The sequence below is a fragment of the Battus philenor genome, unplaced genomic scaffold, assembly GCF_028537555.1.
Source record: "Battus philenor isolate CCGP_79_NKW_IND1 unplaced genomic scaffold, ilBatPhil1.0.hap1 SCAF_2, whole genome shotgun sequence".
Taxonomy (NCBI): domain Eukaryota; kingdom Metazoa; phylum Arthropoda; class Insecta; order Lepidoptera; family Papilionidae; genus Battus; species Battus philenor.
In genome coordinates, this window is record NW_027181682.1 from 12,181,011 (window position 1) to 12,201,132 (window position 20,122).

The window sequence follows — 20,122 nt, forward strand, 5'->3', positions numbered from 1 at the left end:
CTGTTTTATCTATTGTTTTTGATTTTTTTTTAAATAAAACCATATTAAACTTTATGGTATATACGGCCATATAGCTATATACGCAACTGTGTAATGGTCATATCTTCGATGGGCATAAGTACAGATGTATTATGCAGAACGATGAATAACAAAATTGTGTTGAAACCAAAGACCATGTAACCATGTTCCAGCTACGGGGTTGTAAGGCAGTTCTCAAAAGACCCCAAGGATCCACCAGGATATCACAAGCCGGTTTTTTTACATTTTTCTTTGTTTGTTAGTTTTGGTAGTGTTATACACGGTACGTAGTTGTAATGACAATCAAACATATAAGCCGTAGAGTTAATGTGACATATTAAACAAAGGCAGACGTACGCTTTCTTTGAAACCATCGGAGAGCCATCGGTTTCTGACGACAGCAAGCACGGAGGAGGGAGGCGCGGCTAAGTCCTCGAAGGCATCGAGCAGAATGTAGTCCAGCACGACATCGTAGAACGATAGTACCTGTAATTTAGCCAACTCTGAAATACTCTTAACAGAACACAAGCTGGTTTTTTACAGGAGTTGGAATACCATTTACACTTTAAATCGCTTGACTATATAATATAAATAAGCAAGACAAATACTTTTTAATGTATTAAAAAAAAGTATATTGGTTGTAATTGGCTCAATCTCCGAGTTTGCTTAGATTATGATTACACCAATTTAATAAAATATTAAAATTTTGTATCTTTGTACGGATTGCGGCAGAGGACTGCTTGCCAGAACTTTAAGGTTCCGGAGATAATGTCAGTCCATGGTCTCCGGAACCCTAAAGCTCTGCCTAAGCGCAAGCGCAGCCTAAGATGTCCATCCAAAAAGTTGATATACGATCTTGTTACGGTCATCGGAAGGAATCGCTGGTTACTGGTCGCTTCCAACCGATACCATAGAAAATATAATGGAGATCCTATATCTAGTAGAACTATGGCTGAAATGATGATGATGGTGATGAATTTTGTGTTTTTTAAACTTTGAAGCAAGTAAATGCGAAAAGTCTATAAAAAAATATAAAGTCGTGTAATGTGATTACGATCGTCACCGCGAGAAAAATCAATTTTCCTTAGGGTAAATAATAACCTAATCGACCATTTCTATTATCTCAATAACTAACAAAATAGTATTTAACAACAGGAACATAGAAATAATTCTAGAAATCTGTGAATTTCACTATGATTATTATTGATAATAATAAGTGTGCTTATGTAAAATATACCTTAACTCCTTTACTAGTAAGCTCATTTTCTATTGTTGTCCAATTTGCAGGGTCAGTAGCCCACGATACCATTTCCTCGTAAGCAACTAGAAATTCTTTTGGTTCCTGAAATTAATCAAATCAGTTATAAATCATATTTTGTTATTAATAATATACAAAAAAAAATAAGATTTTATGTCATAGACTGTTATACCGTGCTAAACAGCAAAGTAAAAAGGTTTCGATTAAAATTAGGTGTACATCCTACTTGCTCTCAAAGTTAAAATCGTTTTATTAATGAGTTAATATAAATTTCTTTAAAATAATTGTGTATTAAATAAATACCTGTAAATAGCTTTTGTGATCTAATTATAACAATTACATTATTTACAGCGCTCTTGCAACCATTCTTTAGTAATCAAAGAGACGTGAGATTTGTGGGCATCATTATTTGTTAAATATGATGACTGTTTGAAATATTATATATTAAATATAATTACTAAATATAATTATTAGAAATAATAAAATTTATGCAAGGAATTTATTACGAGTACGTAATCCAAAATCGTCATTATTTAATTTATTGTTAGTTTCGGGATTTTATCCGGGATTTTTATGTTCCGGGACATTATCGAAACAAAATTTAACTAATGTTTTCATATTAAAATCTACGGCATTCAGTTTTAATTATAGACGACATTAACCCTCTTCCTACCCTCCTGAACTAAGAGGGGTTGAATGCGTCGGAATAACAACCGGGGCCAAATTCTGCGCTAAAGTCTAAATGCTTCATAATGAGAAGGGATTTCACTTGTTAGTACTCGCTTTCTTGATAATGTTGTTCTCCAAGTCCGTTGCCTGAGTTAAGAGAAGCGACCGACAAAGTGAGGTGTACCAGGTTGCGACACGCATTTCCGTGAGAATAGTTTTCTGTACTTCAGTACGAACTGCGTTGAATGAATAAAACAGTGAAAGTGTTCCTGTAAGGACGAAGGAGCCTATAGGAGGATTCAGTCGGTATAAGTCGATATAACGTGGTCTTAGCCCCGCAGGTATCCCCTTTAAAAAGCAAATCGCGCAAAAGCAGCGAACTACACCTACCTTATCAGCGAACAACAAAAGGTCCGTTAGCACTTGGCGCCCGGCGTCCACGAACCAGGCCCAGGCGGATGCGTCGCGGAACACGCGCACGAACGCCTGCCGCAGGCAGTACAGCTTGCACAGGAACTCCGAGTCCGACGCGCACTGCACCACCTCCGTGCGCAGTGTCCTTGTATAAATCACAAGTAAAAACACTTAGGTAATAAGCAGAACCTCCAGATATAATATCCTATATAAGAACACTGAATATCTCAATAAATCTCAAAGCTCAAAACTAAAAAACGTCTCGAGCGATAAATATATGTTCAATATATTTTTGTTAAAACATAAGAAACGTTTCATGTAATGAAAAATATTGCAAGGAAATTTGAAATAACAACACTTTTTTCATTTATAAACGACCAAGAAAATTAAAGCATCTGCCACCATGTGTACCGTAAAGCATTTCAAAGAAATGTACAATTTACAAAATACAAATTTTTGTTTTGCACGTCATCATCACTTCAGCGGAGGCGGTCCACTGCTGGGAAAAGATCTTCCTCAAAGGTTACCAATGGTATTAGTTGGAATCGGTAGCCAAAAGTAATCGTTGCTTTTCTCTAAGATATCAAATTATATAGTAATTATTCAGAAATTCGTTTTATTCTTTTTTTTTTCTATTAGACTGTCATAGTCTTAACTTTTAACAATACGAAGTAAGACATTCAAAAGAAATCTCCAAATTAGTATCACACCTGTAGGGTATTCCAGAATCCAACTGCTTCACAGCAACCTGGTACAATTCTAAATTATCTGTTTCCGTTGAATTCTCACCGAATTCCTCCAATTCCCTTAAATCTGCTACCTGAAATACCACATGCAAATTACAAATGTTTACTAGCATTGTTCACTTTACTAAGTTTTCAAACAATATAATAAAACATCTAGATGAGGTACTTCACTTTTGCAAGAATTTGTCTAAACTTCGTTAGCCTTAAAAATGTAGTAATTGTCATTAAGCTGGCAAATAGTTTATAATTAAGACGTAGGCATATTTTAAAACCATTTGATTTATCAGGGAGCATCGCCAGCCCGACGTACATACGACGTATAGTTATAACAGCATCACTTAATTTTTCAACTAAATAAATATTAAGGGGTGTAGTATTTTGGTTAGCAGAGCGTTGTAGCCAGTAAAATCGCTAACTATTAAAACGTACCCATCGTACCTATCTCAAAGTTAAAAATGCGGAAAAGACGTATTAACACTAGAATTAGTATCCTCTTGGTACCGCGCGTTAAGAAAGCACACATGCTTAAGTAGACAGATAATAAAGTAGATAATTCCATTTACAATCAGTAAAAACAAAACCACGTGCCTGGTCTTCCGCTGAAGCAAAAGACTCCGCACTCGAGTGGTGCTCCCTGCGTGTGTGGGTGTTGTGTGTATGCGAGGAGCCCGAGTGCGCGTGCGACAGCAGACGGGCACGCCCGCCCGCCGCCTCTCCACCGCTCTCCGAGCGGAACAGCACCGAGCGTTGGTCCAAGAACAGCAACTCACAACGCTCCTAGAACACGAGCATTATGTACACGAGCTACCAAGTATAATTTACTAAGACCACTATTTCTCATTGTAGAATTTTTTATAAGGCGTATAAGTCTTAAAATAAAGGATAATAAATAGTTGATAAATTCTATCTTCTCATCAAAGAGTGTGAATTCAAACCAGAAAAATATATCCAGTCTCATACCTTGCGACACAGATGATATTTTTGCTTCACAGGTTCACTTTTTAATTTAAGTTTTCTAAAGAGTAACATTATTGTTTTGAAATGACGTTTAACAAGTTCATGAAAATAAGGTAGATAAACTTTAAACCTGCAGAAGGTATGCGTTCTGCAGAAGGTCCTGTATTTCCCGACAGAACTCCGCCTCCTCGGGCGAGGTGAGTGCGAGTGTGCCGGTCACTCCGCCGCGGGCTCCCAAGGAGAATGCAGCTAACGCGTCCTCCCAATAGTTGATACTCGTCTCTAACGCCTCCATACCTGTACACAATGAAAGAAATACATTAAGTCTTTTATTACAATATTCTTTTATAGCCTAAAATATGTTGTTATTGGGGACTCTCTGTGATTTACGGACATATTTCCTGACCTGGCATAACTGCGTAGGACGCGACTTCTGCCTGTTTAAAAACCTGTGTAAACCTTTTAACCACTTCGCTACAAGACTCGTCTATAGTCGTATACGTCCGGCTCTTTAACACATTTGTGATGAGAGTGTTTTATATTACAAGTTCATATTACTTGTAATGCAATTAAGACAGCGTTTGTTTTTATTTCGATGTTTAAATGTTTAATTTAATTTTTATAAATGAAAATTTAACTTAAAGTAATTGGTTTTTATAGACAGTATTACAATAAATATTTTTTGTTGATATCACACCAAACATTTTGATTGATTAGAAATTTCTTGGCTGACGATTAAAGTTGACATTTGGCTATGGGTATGGTTTTATGGCTGACGAGTACCGTATTGGCTAATAGTTGATTGTACAGCACATCTCGAAATTATCACTAATATTGCAATCTCAATCCCTGCTCTTTTAGCATCTGAATCTGAGTTTCTGTACTAATCTCTCGATGTTGCATGATTTCGCATAACAGACAATTTCTACTTCACAAATTAACAACAGTCTACAGCTTCTTGTAATGGTGTAAATGAAAACAAGACAGAAAATACATCGCGATAATTTCTAAAAAGATCGATTTTCATATTTTGCCGACAGATAGTAATATTTTATTATGGTTGTTAATTGTTTTGTTAAATAGATATGTAATTTTTATAAAAAGTTTTGGGGTTTATGGAGGGTGACTAATTAATTTTGGCCAGGGCTGTACGTCTCATAGTCAGGCAATAGCAATCGACTAAATTCAGGTTCGGCGCTCTCGGGGGCCCTTGCACGTTGAATCTGTAAAATGCCTTTAAGACAATTGACCTTCAGATAACAAAAACTCAGATATATTGTACGCATGTTTTGGAAAGACCTTTACTCTTTGGAAGGAGACAGGAGAAAATAGAGTTATTTTCTCCTGTCTCCCTCCTATTTTCTCAGAAATTAATAGTCAGGTCACAAAGCAAGTTACACTTTACAAGTAATTCGCTTTTTCTCATAAAAGCCATGAATTAAAACAAAAAAATTGTTTCTATATATTTTGCTATAAATACTATAACTAACCAAAGGTGAAAAAACTCTCGTGGGTTTTTTTATGCAATTTATTATATTATTATTACAGAAACTGCATGCGTAAAAAACTATACCCATTAAATACGCCAATCTTTAAACATGCTGACTGTTAATACACGTAAACGCTTTAAAGGGAGAATATATAGCTAACTAGACTCAAAATATGTAAATAATTCACCCTATCAAAAAATCAATTTTTACAGTAATGATAAATAACGTCATAATAACAGAAATAAAAAGCGTTTTCGAAATTCGAGTGACTTCATATTAAGATTAATTAATATTTACTATCTTTCCCTGCCAGAAGTTATTGGCCTGTTACATTCCATTAGAAAAAATAAATTAAAGTAACATGAAATATGTGATCACTTTACACAAGGTTTTTGAAGTTAGGTGTAAAAGCCTTAAAGATGTGGATACATAGCTCATTTGTCTACAAACAAATAACAAACGAGATTTAGCAAAATTTTTTAAACCCGGTTCCAGTTATCCTGAATTGCAGAATAAAAGATTAAAGGTCAAAAAGTGTATAAATAAAACCGTTTTTAAGTATGCTTCAAGTAAAATTTTATTTACATACATTTAAATCATACACATTTTATTTATACACATATTATCTTAATATTTATACTGTACAAAAATTCAATAGTATAAGTTAATACTTAGTAAATCCTATGTCACAAATATCTATAAAAACACATCATTTTTTACATTAGAACCATTGTTCAAATGTTGTATTTGTGTAAGTTGTTGTAAAGCATCCTGAATCCCACTGTTAAGATCTTGAACAGTTCCTGCAATTGCTGTCAAAGCATCTGCCATTCTATTCTCAAGCAGGGTTCGCCTCTCTTCCTGTGCTCTCATTATAGTTGAGATTGACTCTAAGGCCTCCGCCATTCGTTCTTCAGCAGCTATCCTTCGCTCTTCTAATTCTAATGCCCATTTTGGCGGTGGTGTTACAGAGTCATCGTCATCTACAAATAAGTTAGATTAATGTTCCATGAAGTTAGATTAATGTTCCATGAAGATAGACATTATCTATTTATTATAAATCGTGATATACTTTCTTCCATATTGTTGAATCAAAATTACGTTTTATGGTTTATTAATGTTTATAAATACTATGAATCAGGTTACAAAGTTTAATAGCAAATGCTTTATTCTTACAGAGAAGGTGAAAAAAATTAATTAAATTTTTGTGTATATGCATTATTAAACTGTAGTCAAATGATTATTGTATACTTAATTAGATGTTATATTGTTATTTGTCGCTAGTTTAGAATAGTAATTCTTATTGAATGCTAATAAATTTTAATAAAAAGTATTAACAAACTTATTTCTAACTTCCCTTATAAATGTATGATAACATTTATGAATAGGGACGAATACATAAGATAATATGTCCTTTATGACAATAAATAGAGCTGTATACCTGCATGTGATTTTAAAGAGCTCAATGATCTCTTCACTTTGCCTGTAGTCTTTAATCGAGCATCATCCACAATTTGTTCAGAATCGGAATCATCAGCCATGAACTCCTCTAGTTGCTTTGAAGTTGATGCAGCAGCTGTTACGGTACCCTTTCCGCTAAGTTCCAAGACTCTTACTTCCAGGTCATTGAGTGGCACAAATCTATTTGTTCCACCTTCAGAGGCTGACTGAAATCTTCGAGCATCGGCTGCTTTTCTTCTGCATTTATGTCGCCACTCAAACCAATACTAAAAAATGGTTCCTAATTAAGAAATAAGACAAATTTATTTATAAAAATAAAATCACTATTGAATACTATTCAAATATAGTTCAAGTATTATATAGAATTGTAATTATAATAGGAAATTTCTCTAAGTTTTTATATATTACTTATACAATTGTATATTCACCTTTGTATAAAAGAAAATTTAACGAAACTTTCTTAATTATGTTAAAAAAATGAATTATTATTTACTCTTTAAACTTACACACTAATATTTAATATATTACTACTTACATATTTAATATATTATCACAATATATAGAACACTAATAAATTGATCTCACTTTTTTCCAACCATCAGGAGTCTTCATGGCACCAGTTTGTACTGTATTGAGTTTTTTGGCTAATGCAGTCCACTTCTGCCTTGTAGCCTGATGCGAAACCGGTGTGCCGGGTGGCAATCCTTTCGACATGTCTTTATTTTCTTCCAAAAAATCCATTAAAATCTCTAACTGTTGCCTTAATATTCGTCTGGGGGGTGCCATCTTAAAACATAAAATTGAAATAATTACGAATGAAAACTCAGGACATTAATTATGATAAAGGAGAACTGAATAATTAAACTTTTATTTAAACATAAAAACTTTTACTTACCTTCAAGAATTATAAAACCAAAATACACACAGTTTATAGGTGTATGAACTTAATTACAAATCGCGCGCTATTTACTTGACACATGCAATTTCTTTCAAAAGAAATTGCGAAAAGGATATGTAATGGCGACTGAACGTTTCGATAAAGCATTGATATTAATGTTGACTATTGGGGGGCGCCACTTACTTATTCCCTAACTCGCCGTAGTGGTAAAAACGACGTAAATAACGCCATCTTTGTTTATACTAGGTGTAACCAAATCATAGGCTATTAAAGTAACCAAAACGGCCTGTAAGTCAGATGTATATTGTTAAGTCCAGTTTATTATCCAAATCCTGAATATTTTAAATGAATTAAATATATTTTAAATAGGCATGATACATTTAAAAAAGTCACGATTCATTTCTTTCGAATTTTAAATAAATAGTACAAAAACTAACGTCTAGCGAGGAGTAGCCAAACTAACAAAACGCATTGAAAGTATAGACATCTATTGGACTAATACTAAATTAGTTTTTTTTTATATTTGATTAATGAAACGTGATTAGATGTGAATTCATGTTACTTAAAGCATTTCGCATGATATTGATTTGATAATCCTAAGTTGTCACTTTCATATTCTATATGTTAAATTTTTTACATTCCTATCGATGCACAATCTCAGGTCCCAAATGTAGTAGGAGTTGAGAGGTGGGACGAAATGATTACTTACAAAATTAAAAATAAACATTATTTGTGTCATTGTAAAGTGTTATTAAATTTACTGTGAACTGGATCTAAGGCGGTATACAGTGGAAGGCGTGCCACTCAACAACCTGTCGGCTTAGCCTTTAGAGCAATTAATTTAGATTCTTAAAGTTTAGCCATGTGATGTCATTCAGTTAACACCTTAATAAAAGTTATACAAAGGATGAGGTAAGTAAAGGTAAATAAGTATAAACTTTTCTGCATAGGTATAATTTAGTCAAAATATTTCTGAAGTTTAGATGAAAACCGCAATGGATTTTTCAGTTGTTTTTTAAATATCTTTTTCATCAAGAGCTTAGCTACATCACAGTAAAAATGTTAAACTTAGCCAAAAACAGTATAACTTCAAAATCCGACAATATGTACAAGGTCATTTGAGGTTAAAAAAAGTATGGCACAAAAGTTCATTATACACAATTACATTAGACTAGATATGGGATTAATAGCTAGTACATTCTCAAACAATAAAACCGTGGGCGTGGAGAACAGAAAAAAAGCTGAAGAAACTGGGAGGCCGATACTCCTTTACCGCGCGCATTTCTAATGCGCAGTACAGCGATTTCGGTACCCTTACTTCAATCCCTATTCTATTCGCTAGACAAAGATAATATTGAGCTCCTTTAACTACACTCTTATAAACAAATGAAAGGTTCAAATGAATATAGTCAACAATTCTTCGCTTGCATGTGCACTCATGCTTAAGTGATTACGATCAGTTAGTATTAAACCCAGATTTTCCCCTTAATGATAAAATTTTCAGTCATTGATTCATTGTTACGATCTATGAGAATATATTTTGATTCTATGACATCTACAACGTCTTTCAATTAATCATAGGTTAAAGACATCAGAAACAGGAACAGTCAACAAATTGAACCAGAGAATAGTCTGCACCATGTATGTAAACGACTGATGTAGACTGATATTTCACCCAAATGTAAACGCCTCTTTACCTCGTAATTACTAAAATATGTCATAAGTTGTAAATTTGATAGCAACTCTATCCAGCGAGAACAGTAAACCAAAAGATACCGCCATTAAACTATTATTTATCGGGTATACAGGATGATTGGAAATAGGTTAAAAAGCTTTAAAGGGTAAACTTATACCTCTTTTGATAACAATTAACGTATGGTATAGCCTATTCAGAATTTAAAGGTTTCAAAAATAATAGATAATGTAATGACAATATAGTAAGAAAAAACTTTTCATACGTCCATATTTATTATATTAAAATTAATTTTTGTTTACTGTCTATTTCTGCGGACTATGTATAGTCGGAAGTTATTGGCCTGACGATTTACAATAAAAAAGTCAGTTAATGTCACACTTTCCAGAGTGATCACACAACACAGGACGGTTTGAAATAGATGTAAAAGGTTTAAAGTTTTTTGCTAATATACGAGCTATAACATCTTTTTAAAGATTTTCCACCTATTTCCAATCACCATGTACAGATGAATGCCATTATGTGACCTTTTGCATTAAATTGAATATTTAGCATTGAACGACCGCTTGATTTAGCAATTCGTAATATTTGAACTTTAACACGGATAATGAATACTAAGGTAAATTTCGATTTTAAATTAAAAATATAATATTCCATTAGCGCAGACTATCATTACTGAAACAGGAAATAATAAATATAGAGTAGTAACACACATACGCACACACGAAAATGTAATGTGAAAGCGTGTGTGTGTGCGTGTGATACTGGTAATAAAAATAAATTATAGAAATGATACTGCATGCTTTATTTTAAAATATAATATAGACGTTTTGATCATAGTATTTGAATTGGTGTACAATTAATGAAAGAAGTTGACATGTGTCAGTTGAAAACTCTAAATTTACGGCTGGATTCTTAATTCCACGCTGCACAATTTATTGCAGTCACGAGTGTGCGTAAAATTAAAAACCGGTCCGTGATGGTATTTGATGCTATGTGGTATTTGTATTTATGTATCGAATATGATCTCATTCATTTTATAAGACACGAGAGATAAGCTTATGAAATTTATAGTTAAAGGTCAAATGCAAATGAATATATTCTTAAAACATTACAAATGCCTACACGATATAATGCTTATTGCCTTGAAATAATTAATTAATTTAAAAAAAAAGATTGTTACTTGAAAGGTTATTAATTAAAAGCGCAAGTACACATAAAAAATAAAATAATCAAAATTCAAATTTCACTTTTAAAGTAAATTAATCGGTACTGTTGATATAAAAAAAAATTATATCATAACAATTAAGCCCGTAATATATATATTTTCGAGCTTCTCGGAATTGCGGATATTGTGGTCTGATTTCTACTACCTTTAGCCAGTACTAAGTGCATCGGACATACAATCTCCGACATTTAGAGGAAATCGAACCACTTCCGTAGGTATTTCTACCATAAAATCGATACCACTCTACAAAATGTACTCGGTTTCAAAAGATCCATGAAGAGCATACACGTTAAGTCGGAAACAAGTTTGGTACTTCTTTGGTATGGTGAAATTTTTAAAATTGATATGCCAGCCTTACATCATTGTACACCTACATCGATACTTGCGTATAATAAAATCGAATCAACAAGCTTTTAAGTAGTATAAAAAATAGTAAAATATCATTGAATAGTTTCTATGTTTATGTAATTTTAATTATTAAATAGCCTTTTCATGTTTTGTTATTACCGTGCTTTAGAAGAATTGATTTTTAAGTAAACATATGTACATATCTATATTACTCTTTGGCATCAGCATAAAGTTGTATATACAAAATCAAAATAATTTGGATTCAAAATATCCAAGGTTTTACAAGTTTTTCATTTTCATTTACATAAAGTTTTCGTCATTCGACAATTATTTTGGAATTGTAAATAGTAAATTATCACCAACTCGGAATACTGATCTTCTGAAAAGAGCCAGCTAGAAAGTCAACAAACAGCAACTGTAGAACAACTTTTTAAATGAAATCTTGTTATATATTTAAAAATAAACTTAAAAAATATATAACTAAGAGTTATTAAAAATCAAGAGTTCACCGCGATGTATTAAGTAAGTAGATACCGAATAAGTCAAGTTGCAACTGAACGCCGAAAGAACTTACACAGCCATCTTTCGTCTGGTAAGAAAACCGGTAAGTTACAGTAATTGATGGCATCTTGTCTCCTCTTAAGCCTTTTAAGGTGATCTCTTGAATTCCTACAAAACTTCGATATTTCTACCGATTAATAAAATTAAATGGATCTTTTTATTGGGATCAAATAATTATGTATATAATCCAATTAAACGACAATTTTTCTTAACAAATCTTTGAAATAAGGTTGTATAATTACTGCTATCTGGTTTTTATTCACTTATTCATATTATCATCCACAAAGATTCATGAAAGGTGACCACTTGTGTGTGTCATGAGTAAACCATCAAATTAAAGCTACGAGGATTCCAAACGCGCCTTGATCTAAGAAGAGTCCAATGTTATCATTACGAAACAAAATAATTTCTTTAAAAATGGTGCAGATTCGAACGTAACGGGCGCCCGCGGGCCGGGGTGAACATGAGCGTGAAGCGAGCCGGCGCGGAGCGGCCGCACTCGCCAGTCTACCGGAGCCTCTGCACTGCGACGGTGCCCTCTACGCTCTTCCCTGCCCACTATACCATCCCCTCGACACTGACCACCGTATCACGCACATTACGTGAATACGGCCTGACTGCGAAGTGTTGTTCAATGTGCCAGTGTGCCTTTTATTTGTGAGTTCGCCCCAAACATTGCGTCGTTATCTCGCGCTTATTGACGCCGGTCCAATTCTTTTTCAAGTGCAGGTAAGAAATTCTCTATAACCGGCCATTCAATAATTCCGGAAAAATTAAATACAAGTTCAATAAATAAATATTTTTCTACTACACACTAATTACATATAGTAGTCACGTTTTAATTTTTGTTTAATTATTATTCTTTAATTTTTAATCAATTAATTTTTACCGAATAATATTCTTTTTGTGTCATTAAGATAAGCATTTTCGATGTTTTCTTTTATAATCCAAATAAAAAGTATAAGTATATACGAATAATTAAAAATATTTTAATATAAAAATCCCGTAAACCCACTAGGTTGCAAAGTATGACCGTGTCAGAAGTAATAAGAAACACTGTAACACTAATGTACTTAGAAAAGGACCTCCTAACACGTTTCTTATAAACCGGTTCGCTCGATACACGTTGTTCCACCGTCAAGACTTATGCAATGGTCAAATGGATCTTCAACTACTAACGGAAGAGACGCTAGTTTCACAGTTCCCGTGAGAAAACGACGACGGCAATAAAATGTAGAATATACTGGATACGCATAACGAATAGCAAGCAAGTAAACAAATAAAGTATCAAAGGTAACGTGTGCATTCGGCACGTCGTGCTCGCGGACAATGTGCGACATTCACGCGCATTCTTCGCGGAACATCTGCTTTGGAAAAAAAATTGCTTGTGATTAACCGCCATAACGCAGCTGTGGGATGTCCACGTGACAAGATTAAAATTAGAGATATATTCGGTGCTGTTTTATCTTTACGGGAAGACTGAATAATCGTTTATGTATCATGTAAAAACTTAATAAAAATTTAAATTGCCACTGCAATCGCAAACTTGTCTGTTTAGGTTGAATATTTTTTTTATAAAATAATCAGACGGAGATATTAATACATATATTTCATAACGTATTCACTGAAAAAAAAAAGAAACTGAAAGTTGCTCTAAAATTATTTTACAACATTAAGGCAATTTATGAAACTGAAATACGAATACTGTTTAGTCATAAATATATACAAATATTAAAATTCTATAATTTAGTAGTCGCCACTGTCTCAGAATCAAAAGTATTAAAATACAGAATAAAAATAGTAAAGGCATATCAAAATAAAATTAATGTAAAAATAATTTAATAGGACTTCCGATTGTCAACGACTAAGAAATTCTAACAAACAGGTTTTTAGCCAATACCATACGGTTGTATTTTATATGAAAACCAAAAAGTATTTGGTTACTCTTATCTTAAAAAGTACTAATAAGCTACGTACGTTTTTGCTTACTCTGTAACATTACCCCTAATCTAAGTTTGTTAACTGCCGCCAGTCCAGCTAGCAGTCGGCGTCATATCGATCAGAGCGGCGGTTTACGCGAAATGTCCCTAATATTGTCCAGTAATCGAAAAACAATCAGCTGCCTAAACGCTCAGCTTAATAGGTTGTATTATAAAATAATATTTCGGATCCTACGTAAAAGAGTATATCTAATTTCTGTTTAGTACGAAGATTTCTTAAGAATGAAACTATGCACAATTCGTGTTTGTCAAATGTTATAAAATGTTGACAAGGTGTAATTGTTTTGCGGTAAATTTTGCAAATCGAAAAGCGTCCATCATGCCACTAGTTGCTTATTTCCGGTCCCATGCACAACACCAAATTGCCTGTTACATGTGAATATGATGTAACACTACTCGAAAGATCATTGAACTACGAAATTTCGCTCGGCTCGTTATTATTGGTTGACACAATTTTAATCGTGCCAAACCACTTGGCAGCGCTTGCATTGTTTTCAAATTCGATCTATCATTTCGCTGGCCCCTGTAAAACTGACTCGCAAATAAATCCGTATTAACCCGAGGCTCGGGTGGCCTACTTAGACCGGATGAGGCGTTGCGGCGACATTTCGCGATGGAATAAGTAGGCGCGTTGTTGGCCGGAAAATTGTGGCAATTTTAGAGAGGGGTTCTCCCTTGAACATAATCAGTTTAATAGCAAGGCGAAGGAAATATGCTATCATAAGCCGGAGAGAGTGGGGCGCAGATTATTGAATGAATCTTTCAATTTTTGCTAAATATAAATAAAAACTCCTTGCACATATTCGTACAAAATATTAGATAAAAATTAAATATAGTTATTGATAAGTACCGTCAATTTGTGGCCATTACATTAACGGTATTACTGTGACATCGTAGTAAATGTTTTTGCATTTTCCAAGGATCGAGGTGGAACCCCTTGAGCCGACATAAATTTTGGGGAAGTGTTTCCGTAATACAGACGTTTTTAGTCACTATGGCGTTGGCAGTTGTAGCCCTACGGTCAAATATACCATACATAAGGCCAATTTAATTTTTCTTCTCCTTAATAAGTGCACAAAAAGACAAAATGAGTTTAAAAATACTTCTTATGAACACTTTTACATAATAAAGTATCTATTCAGATTTACTCACTAAAAATAACAGGTTATCAATAGCAGGCAACGAATGGTATTTATTTAACAGAGTTATAACTAAAGAAAAGGCCAAGGAGTCGTAGTGGTGGAAGAGCTAGTCAAGGAAGGGGCTGAACGGAGGGCGATTCTCATGTTCGTATGCAAGCCGGTGGCGGAGGCGCGATCGATACGCGCCCGCGCGACGACGCCGTCCTCGCCGCTCCGCCGTCCGGCCAACGCACGCTCGCGCAAATTTAATCAAATCCTATATCTGGATGTCAGCTCAAATAAACAATAAATACATAAATACACAGTACATTTTCCCAACGACTTCTTTTATGATTTAATAAACTAAGATATTATTATAATTAGAAATTAAAACTGAACAAAAACAAAAAGAGAATAAATTTTTGTCGGCAACTGTTTACTGTATTATAATAGAGTCCCATTTAATGTCTCTAAATTATCTCGGAATAAATTTAAGAAGTTCTTAAAACAAAAACTTCTAACAAAATCAAACACTGTGTTAACGATTTTTGAGTGATAATAGAGCTTTGGAATGAATTTCTCTAACTACTGTAAAATGTTCTTTAGAATATTGTAAAAGTAACAACAAAAAAAAACTGTTTGTGGTTGATGTGGGCTCCCAGACCAAAGCGCGTTTGGAAATCTCTTAACTTTAACTTGAATTATACCTTATAGAGGACTTCAATCTGATTAGTTTCTACTAAACTGTACTCTTCTGGCATTCTTCTTATAACTTACACAAGGCTTCATTGTTAATGATCATATGTGGATATATCATATATTATTATATGGATAAAATAATGATATAAGTCCATTCATAATTATTTAATACAGGTGAACATAATTTCTTTTTAAATACAAGTTTTGTATTACTGTACAAACTAATTTAATACAATATTCTTAATTTTTTGTTTATGAATAACTATTATGTTACCAGTAACCAACTGATTACCTCGCATTAGAATTTGCATTGAAGCCTAAATGTGGAGGTTGGTTGGAAGACAAGGCGTCAGCCGCTATCTAATTTCTAATATCTGCAATTGCTCATTTCACAATCAGTTTCTACGGTTAAGTGTGACATTAACCTGTGCTTAGACGAAGGGTATTATTTCCCAACCATCAAGCACCACTTCAAGTGGTAAATGCTATTAGAACCTGTAGAACTTTCTTCCTTACTTTCAAATGTAAATGAACAACTATACCCAACACTAATTGTATTTTAAACGGCCGTATGATGACGGGATGCTAGTGATACGAAGTATTACACTTTAGGCTCATTTCTTAATTAACGAATGTAACCGAATTACGGTTATAGTACGCGGTAATATGTAAATGATGACATCATAGCCGGCGACGCAGGGGGCAAAAAAAAAACTAAGCGGCCAACGAGCTTGTCCCGGCCACTGACCGCGTAGCCGTGATCTTGACGAAACCGTCGACTACCGATTACGCTTACTAAACATGCTCGATTCATTTTAGAACCAGAAAGAAATTAAAAAATATAATTGGAGGTATGGGCTTGTAAATCATACAATGATCGTTCATAAAGATAAACGGAGATAATAACGTATTGTACGCGGGGTGGAAAATTAACCGAACCGATCACAATCAGAGATTAATATAAATTTTATTACAAAGATTGACGTCATAACAATATATTAAAAATATATTTTTCTGTAATGCGAAGTTGTGGACAATCGTATCTTATGCCACAAATGCGAAATACACAAACTGGCGATTAATAGCTTAATGCACTTCCAGTGGTTGTTTGGCGGACGTTAGGGAGAGCAATCACGGCGGGGAATTGTTGCAAATGAACTGACACGGGGATTCCGTGACACGTAGAGTACACATGGATTTAATGCACTTTACCATCAACGCGTGTGTTCACATACGCAGTTTCATCTGTAGCATTTACATTTCACATTTACTTTCTAAATAAATTAAATTATATAAATATATCATACAATCGAATACTCAGATACAGTTACACGAAAATTTCCAAATATTAATAATAGTTCCTAAGCAAATGTTATTAAAATTTGGAAAATCACAATTAATAACTTGTCAAATTATTAACTCATTTCTAACATTGTTTTAAAAAAAATTAGAAAATGTATGTAATTAAATAATAACAACGTTGAATAGGACAATAGCCTATTTATTTCGGTATTTAAGTTAAACTTCCTGGTATTATAGTTGCAACAAAGCTTAGTTTACGGTTAATCGTCACGGTGAGTTATTTCATTTCTAATCAAAGAAAACAATTGAAATTTAATTAACTAAAAACACTTTTTTATTTTTAACAATTTTAAACACGTTTGTGAAGCGTTTACTATAAACGCTTTAAAATAAAGAAAATATATTTGACAGCGTTAATAAACAATTGAAGATTAAACACTGCCCTCATTATGTCGAGAGTATGCATCACAGTTGGTGATATAATATTATAAAATGCAAGTATTTAATACCGTTGCATATATGTATATGAGACTTGAATCGATCAATTAACGGGAGATCAGTCGTGTTGCAGCGGAAGGGCTTCTATCGGGTGAATACAAAAACCATTGCCGATTGTTCAGCAGCCATTGTTTATAAGCGCAACAATGCAATGTTTTGCCACGCTGCACAAGTATGTAACAGATACGGTAAAACTAGTTATTAAAATTTTTTTGTGAATTCATCCTAGCTTCATATTTAGTTTTCTTTTATTCTCGCATCGATTCATCGATAAATCGAAAGCCATTGACAAAAGCCTTCGTGCGTGGGTACCTGGATTCTTTATATCGTTTTGTACCGCGGCTATTGCTCCCCATTTCGGAAGACTCCCGGTCGAACAATGCTTGGGGCGAGGGGAACAAGATGCAGCTGCTCTTTTCTATGAGATTATTTTTTTTACAATGAATAGAATTCATAGAAACGCAAAAATCATGTGTTTACACATTCGAAAAGCGTTAATAATTTTTCTATTTCTAGAAATAAATCACGCTTCCATTATTCCATATATGAATGACTATTTAGATACCGTGAATATCGATGACAGTAACAAAAAAGTAAAAGTAAACAAAAACTTATACATTTGATAATATACCCTACATTTAAGTAAAACAATAAAAAATATCGACTACAGAAGAAATCATACCTTTGCTAAAGGAGTATCATAGATACTTTTCATTGTTACATATTAAAAAAAAACTGGTACAACTTTTGACAGATATGGAACAGTCGATTTGCATTTGAAAGTTAAACCAGAACACGTCCCCGCGACCGCATGCGGCTGCGCTTAATGTGTGATGCAACGTGAAAAGCAATGCGGTTTTCAAAGTGGACAACTTTTTCTATAAGGGACGACCAGACGCCGGTGACATCTCGGGCTTAGCTAAGTTTCTATCGCATGAATACTGGTAATTTGCTCCACTGTTCCAGTCGCTCACCTTCCATATACGGTGATGAACAATTTGTGAGAGAAATGGCTCGCTCCTCTTTATAGGTCCAGCGCTGTAAGCAACGGTCTTGAAACGTGATGTTATTCAAATCACAATGATTTCCATGAAATACAGCCTAGCGCGAGAGGCGCGCCGAGTTCATGGCCACTGGAACAATCGATTGACGAGAATTCGCGAGCGGCCGCCCGTGTACCGTGGCACTCTTTTATTATGAAACCGTTTGCGTGGAAACGCTGAAATATTTATTATTAAATATTTTATTTTAATAGCTCTGTATATTTCTAATAACTACCTGTCTTTTAATAAGTAAATGCTATGAGAACATAAAGTGAGGCTTATATTAATTATTCCTTATTAAACCCAAAATAAAATTGCAATAAATGTTATTTAAAATAAATGAACAGAATACTTCAGCACAACTATTAGTTGTTTTAATAATACCGTTTTACTAAACGATTATTCGATTAATTTTTGAATATAGATATAAGAATATAACAATACCTTTTAAATTAGCGGATATAAAACTTATACAAAGCTCAGTTGTTACCGCAGCCGAGGATAAAAATATTTCGAGATGGTCATATAAATTCTACAATAGTAAAAATTTAATACAAAATAATATCGGATGGCTAGTTAATTATCCGGTATCCAGTTGAGATGTCTATGTATACGATAGAGTTATGATAGAAAATGAATAGATTGATTAAGCAAACTGAAAATCATGACCAGAAAATTCTCGCCCATGTGCTAATGAGGGCTGGGTAAGATGTTATTAAACTGTCGCGACCGCGTGTTACGAAGCTCGATTGAATTAAATCTTTACACACAATCAACCACCGGTTATCGCGGTCAGTGCGAGGAAATTAAATACCTACGCGCAGATGGTTGTTCATCTACCTTTCTAACTGTTTTATCTTAATAAACTTTAAAAGATTGAAAAAAAGATTCTGACAGCAAACAAATTAAGTATTTTTAGTAAAACAAAAAGTATTTGCATAGATGCAAATAGTCCCATCTAGCTTGCCAGGGCTACCGAATTTAGACGCCGTCACTGTTGTCAGGTGCGGGTTTAGGAAGGCCGCACGACACGTGTCCAAGCACGTGTTTATAACGAGTTATCGGCTATTTTTATTGTAATTGAGCGGGCACCGGCGACAGGAAACGTTAACAGGTGTTGAAGACTTACGAATATTTCTAAGTAATGTCAATTTAGACCTAAGCCGGTGTCAAATATAAGTATATTTATAACACTTTGTGTCACAATGGCCTTATAAAAGACTCATAAAATTCGATCAACAAAGGAGCCCGCACGTATTTCGACTCTCACCGACGTATAATTGAATATCCGCCCAAAAATAATTTCATTTCCTCGGCGATGCTCTTTCTAACACCGACACCTATTTAAATTTCATTTCACCTAACAATCGCGTCACTTGTTGTCGAGGCGCATAAGTGTCATACATAGCGCGACCTAAATAAGTAGAGAGCTGCATTCGAACGTAAAAGGTGCGCGGATTCCAGTGCACGCAAAGATATAGCTTACCGGGAGATCCGTTAGAAAAGTGTGAATACCTTCTCTCGATCGTAGATTTATTCACGTCCATGTTGTGATTGATTGCGCGACACTTGCGCTATACGATACGAGGCAGACATTAACATATTTACAAATTAGTATACTTTTATTTATTACTATTATTTAATAATATTTTATATATTCCTATCGTATTTATACTTATATTTATGATAATTTGAGATTGATAAACATAAATCGCAAC

The 20,122-nt window shown here is 34.0% G+C and overlaps 3 protein-coding genes across 3 annotated transcripts in view; 1 reads left to right on the top strand and 2 right to left on the bottom strand.

The window, feature by feature from the left end:
* The window catches only part of Miga (mitoguardin), a 53,881-nt gene that overhangs the window by 773 nt on the left and 32,986 nt on the right, over positions 1–20,122 (bottom strand). Inside the window, exons 4-9 of the mRNA XM_068765338.1 lie at positions 4,193–4,359; positions 3,694–3,882; positions 3,070–3,179; positions 2,336–2,504; positions 1,256–1,360; positions 376–504 (exon numbers count right to left, since the gene is read on the bottom strand). Coding sequence (XP_068621439.1) covers positions 376–504; positions 1,256–1,360; positions 2,336–2,504; positions 3,070–3,179; positions 3,694–3,882; positions 4,193–4,359 — 869 coding nt within the window. The remainder of the gene's footprint in view (positions 1–375; positions 505–1,255; positions 1,361–2,335; positions 2,505–3,069; positions 3,180–3,693; positions 3,883–4,192; positions 4,360–20,122) is intronic.
* LOC137922401 (uncharacterized) lies at positions 6,112–8,024 on the bottom strand. Its single transcript, XM_068765383.1, has 4 exons — positions 7,909–8,024; positions 7,599–7,799; positions 6,994–7,279; positions 6,112–6,535 (listed from the first exon to the last, which is right to left on the bottom strand). Exons 2-4 carry the CDS (start codon positions 7,797–7,799, stop codon positions 6,249–6,251), a joined length of 774 nt encoding a protein of 257 aa, XP_068621484.1. The 5' UTR covers positions 7,909–8,024; the 3' UTR covers positions 6,112–6,248.
* uzip (unzipped) overlaps positions 12,240–20,122 on the top strand; it is a 33,847-nt gene continuing 25,964 nt past the window's right edge. Inside the window, exon 1 of the mRNA XM_068765003.1 lies at positions 12,240–12,470. The gene's annotated coding sequence lies outside the window, so the exon portion shown is untranslated. The remainder of the gene's footprint in view (positions 12,471–20,122) is intronic.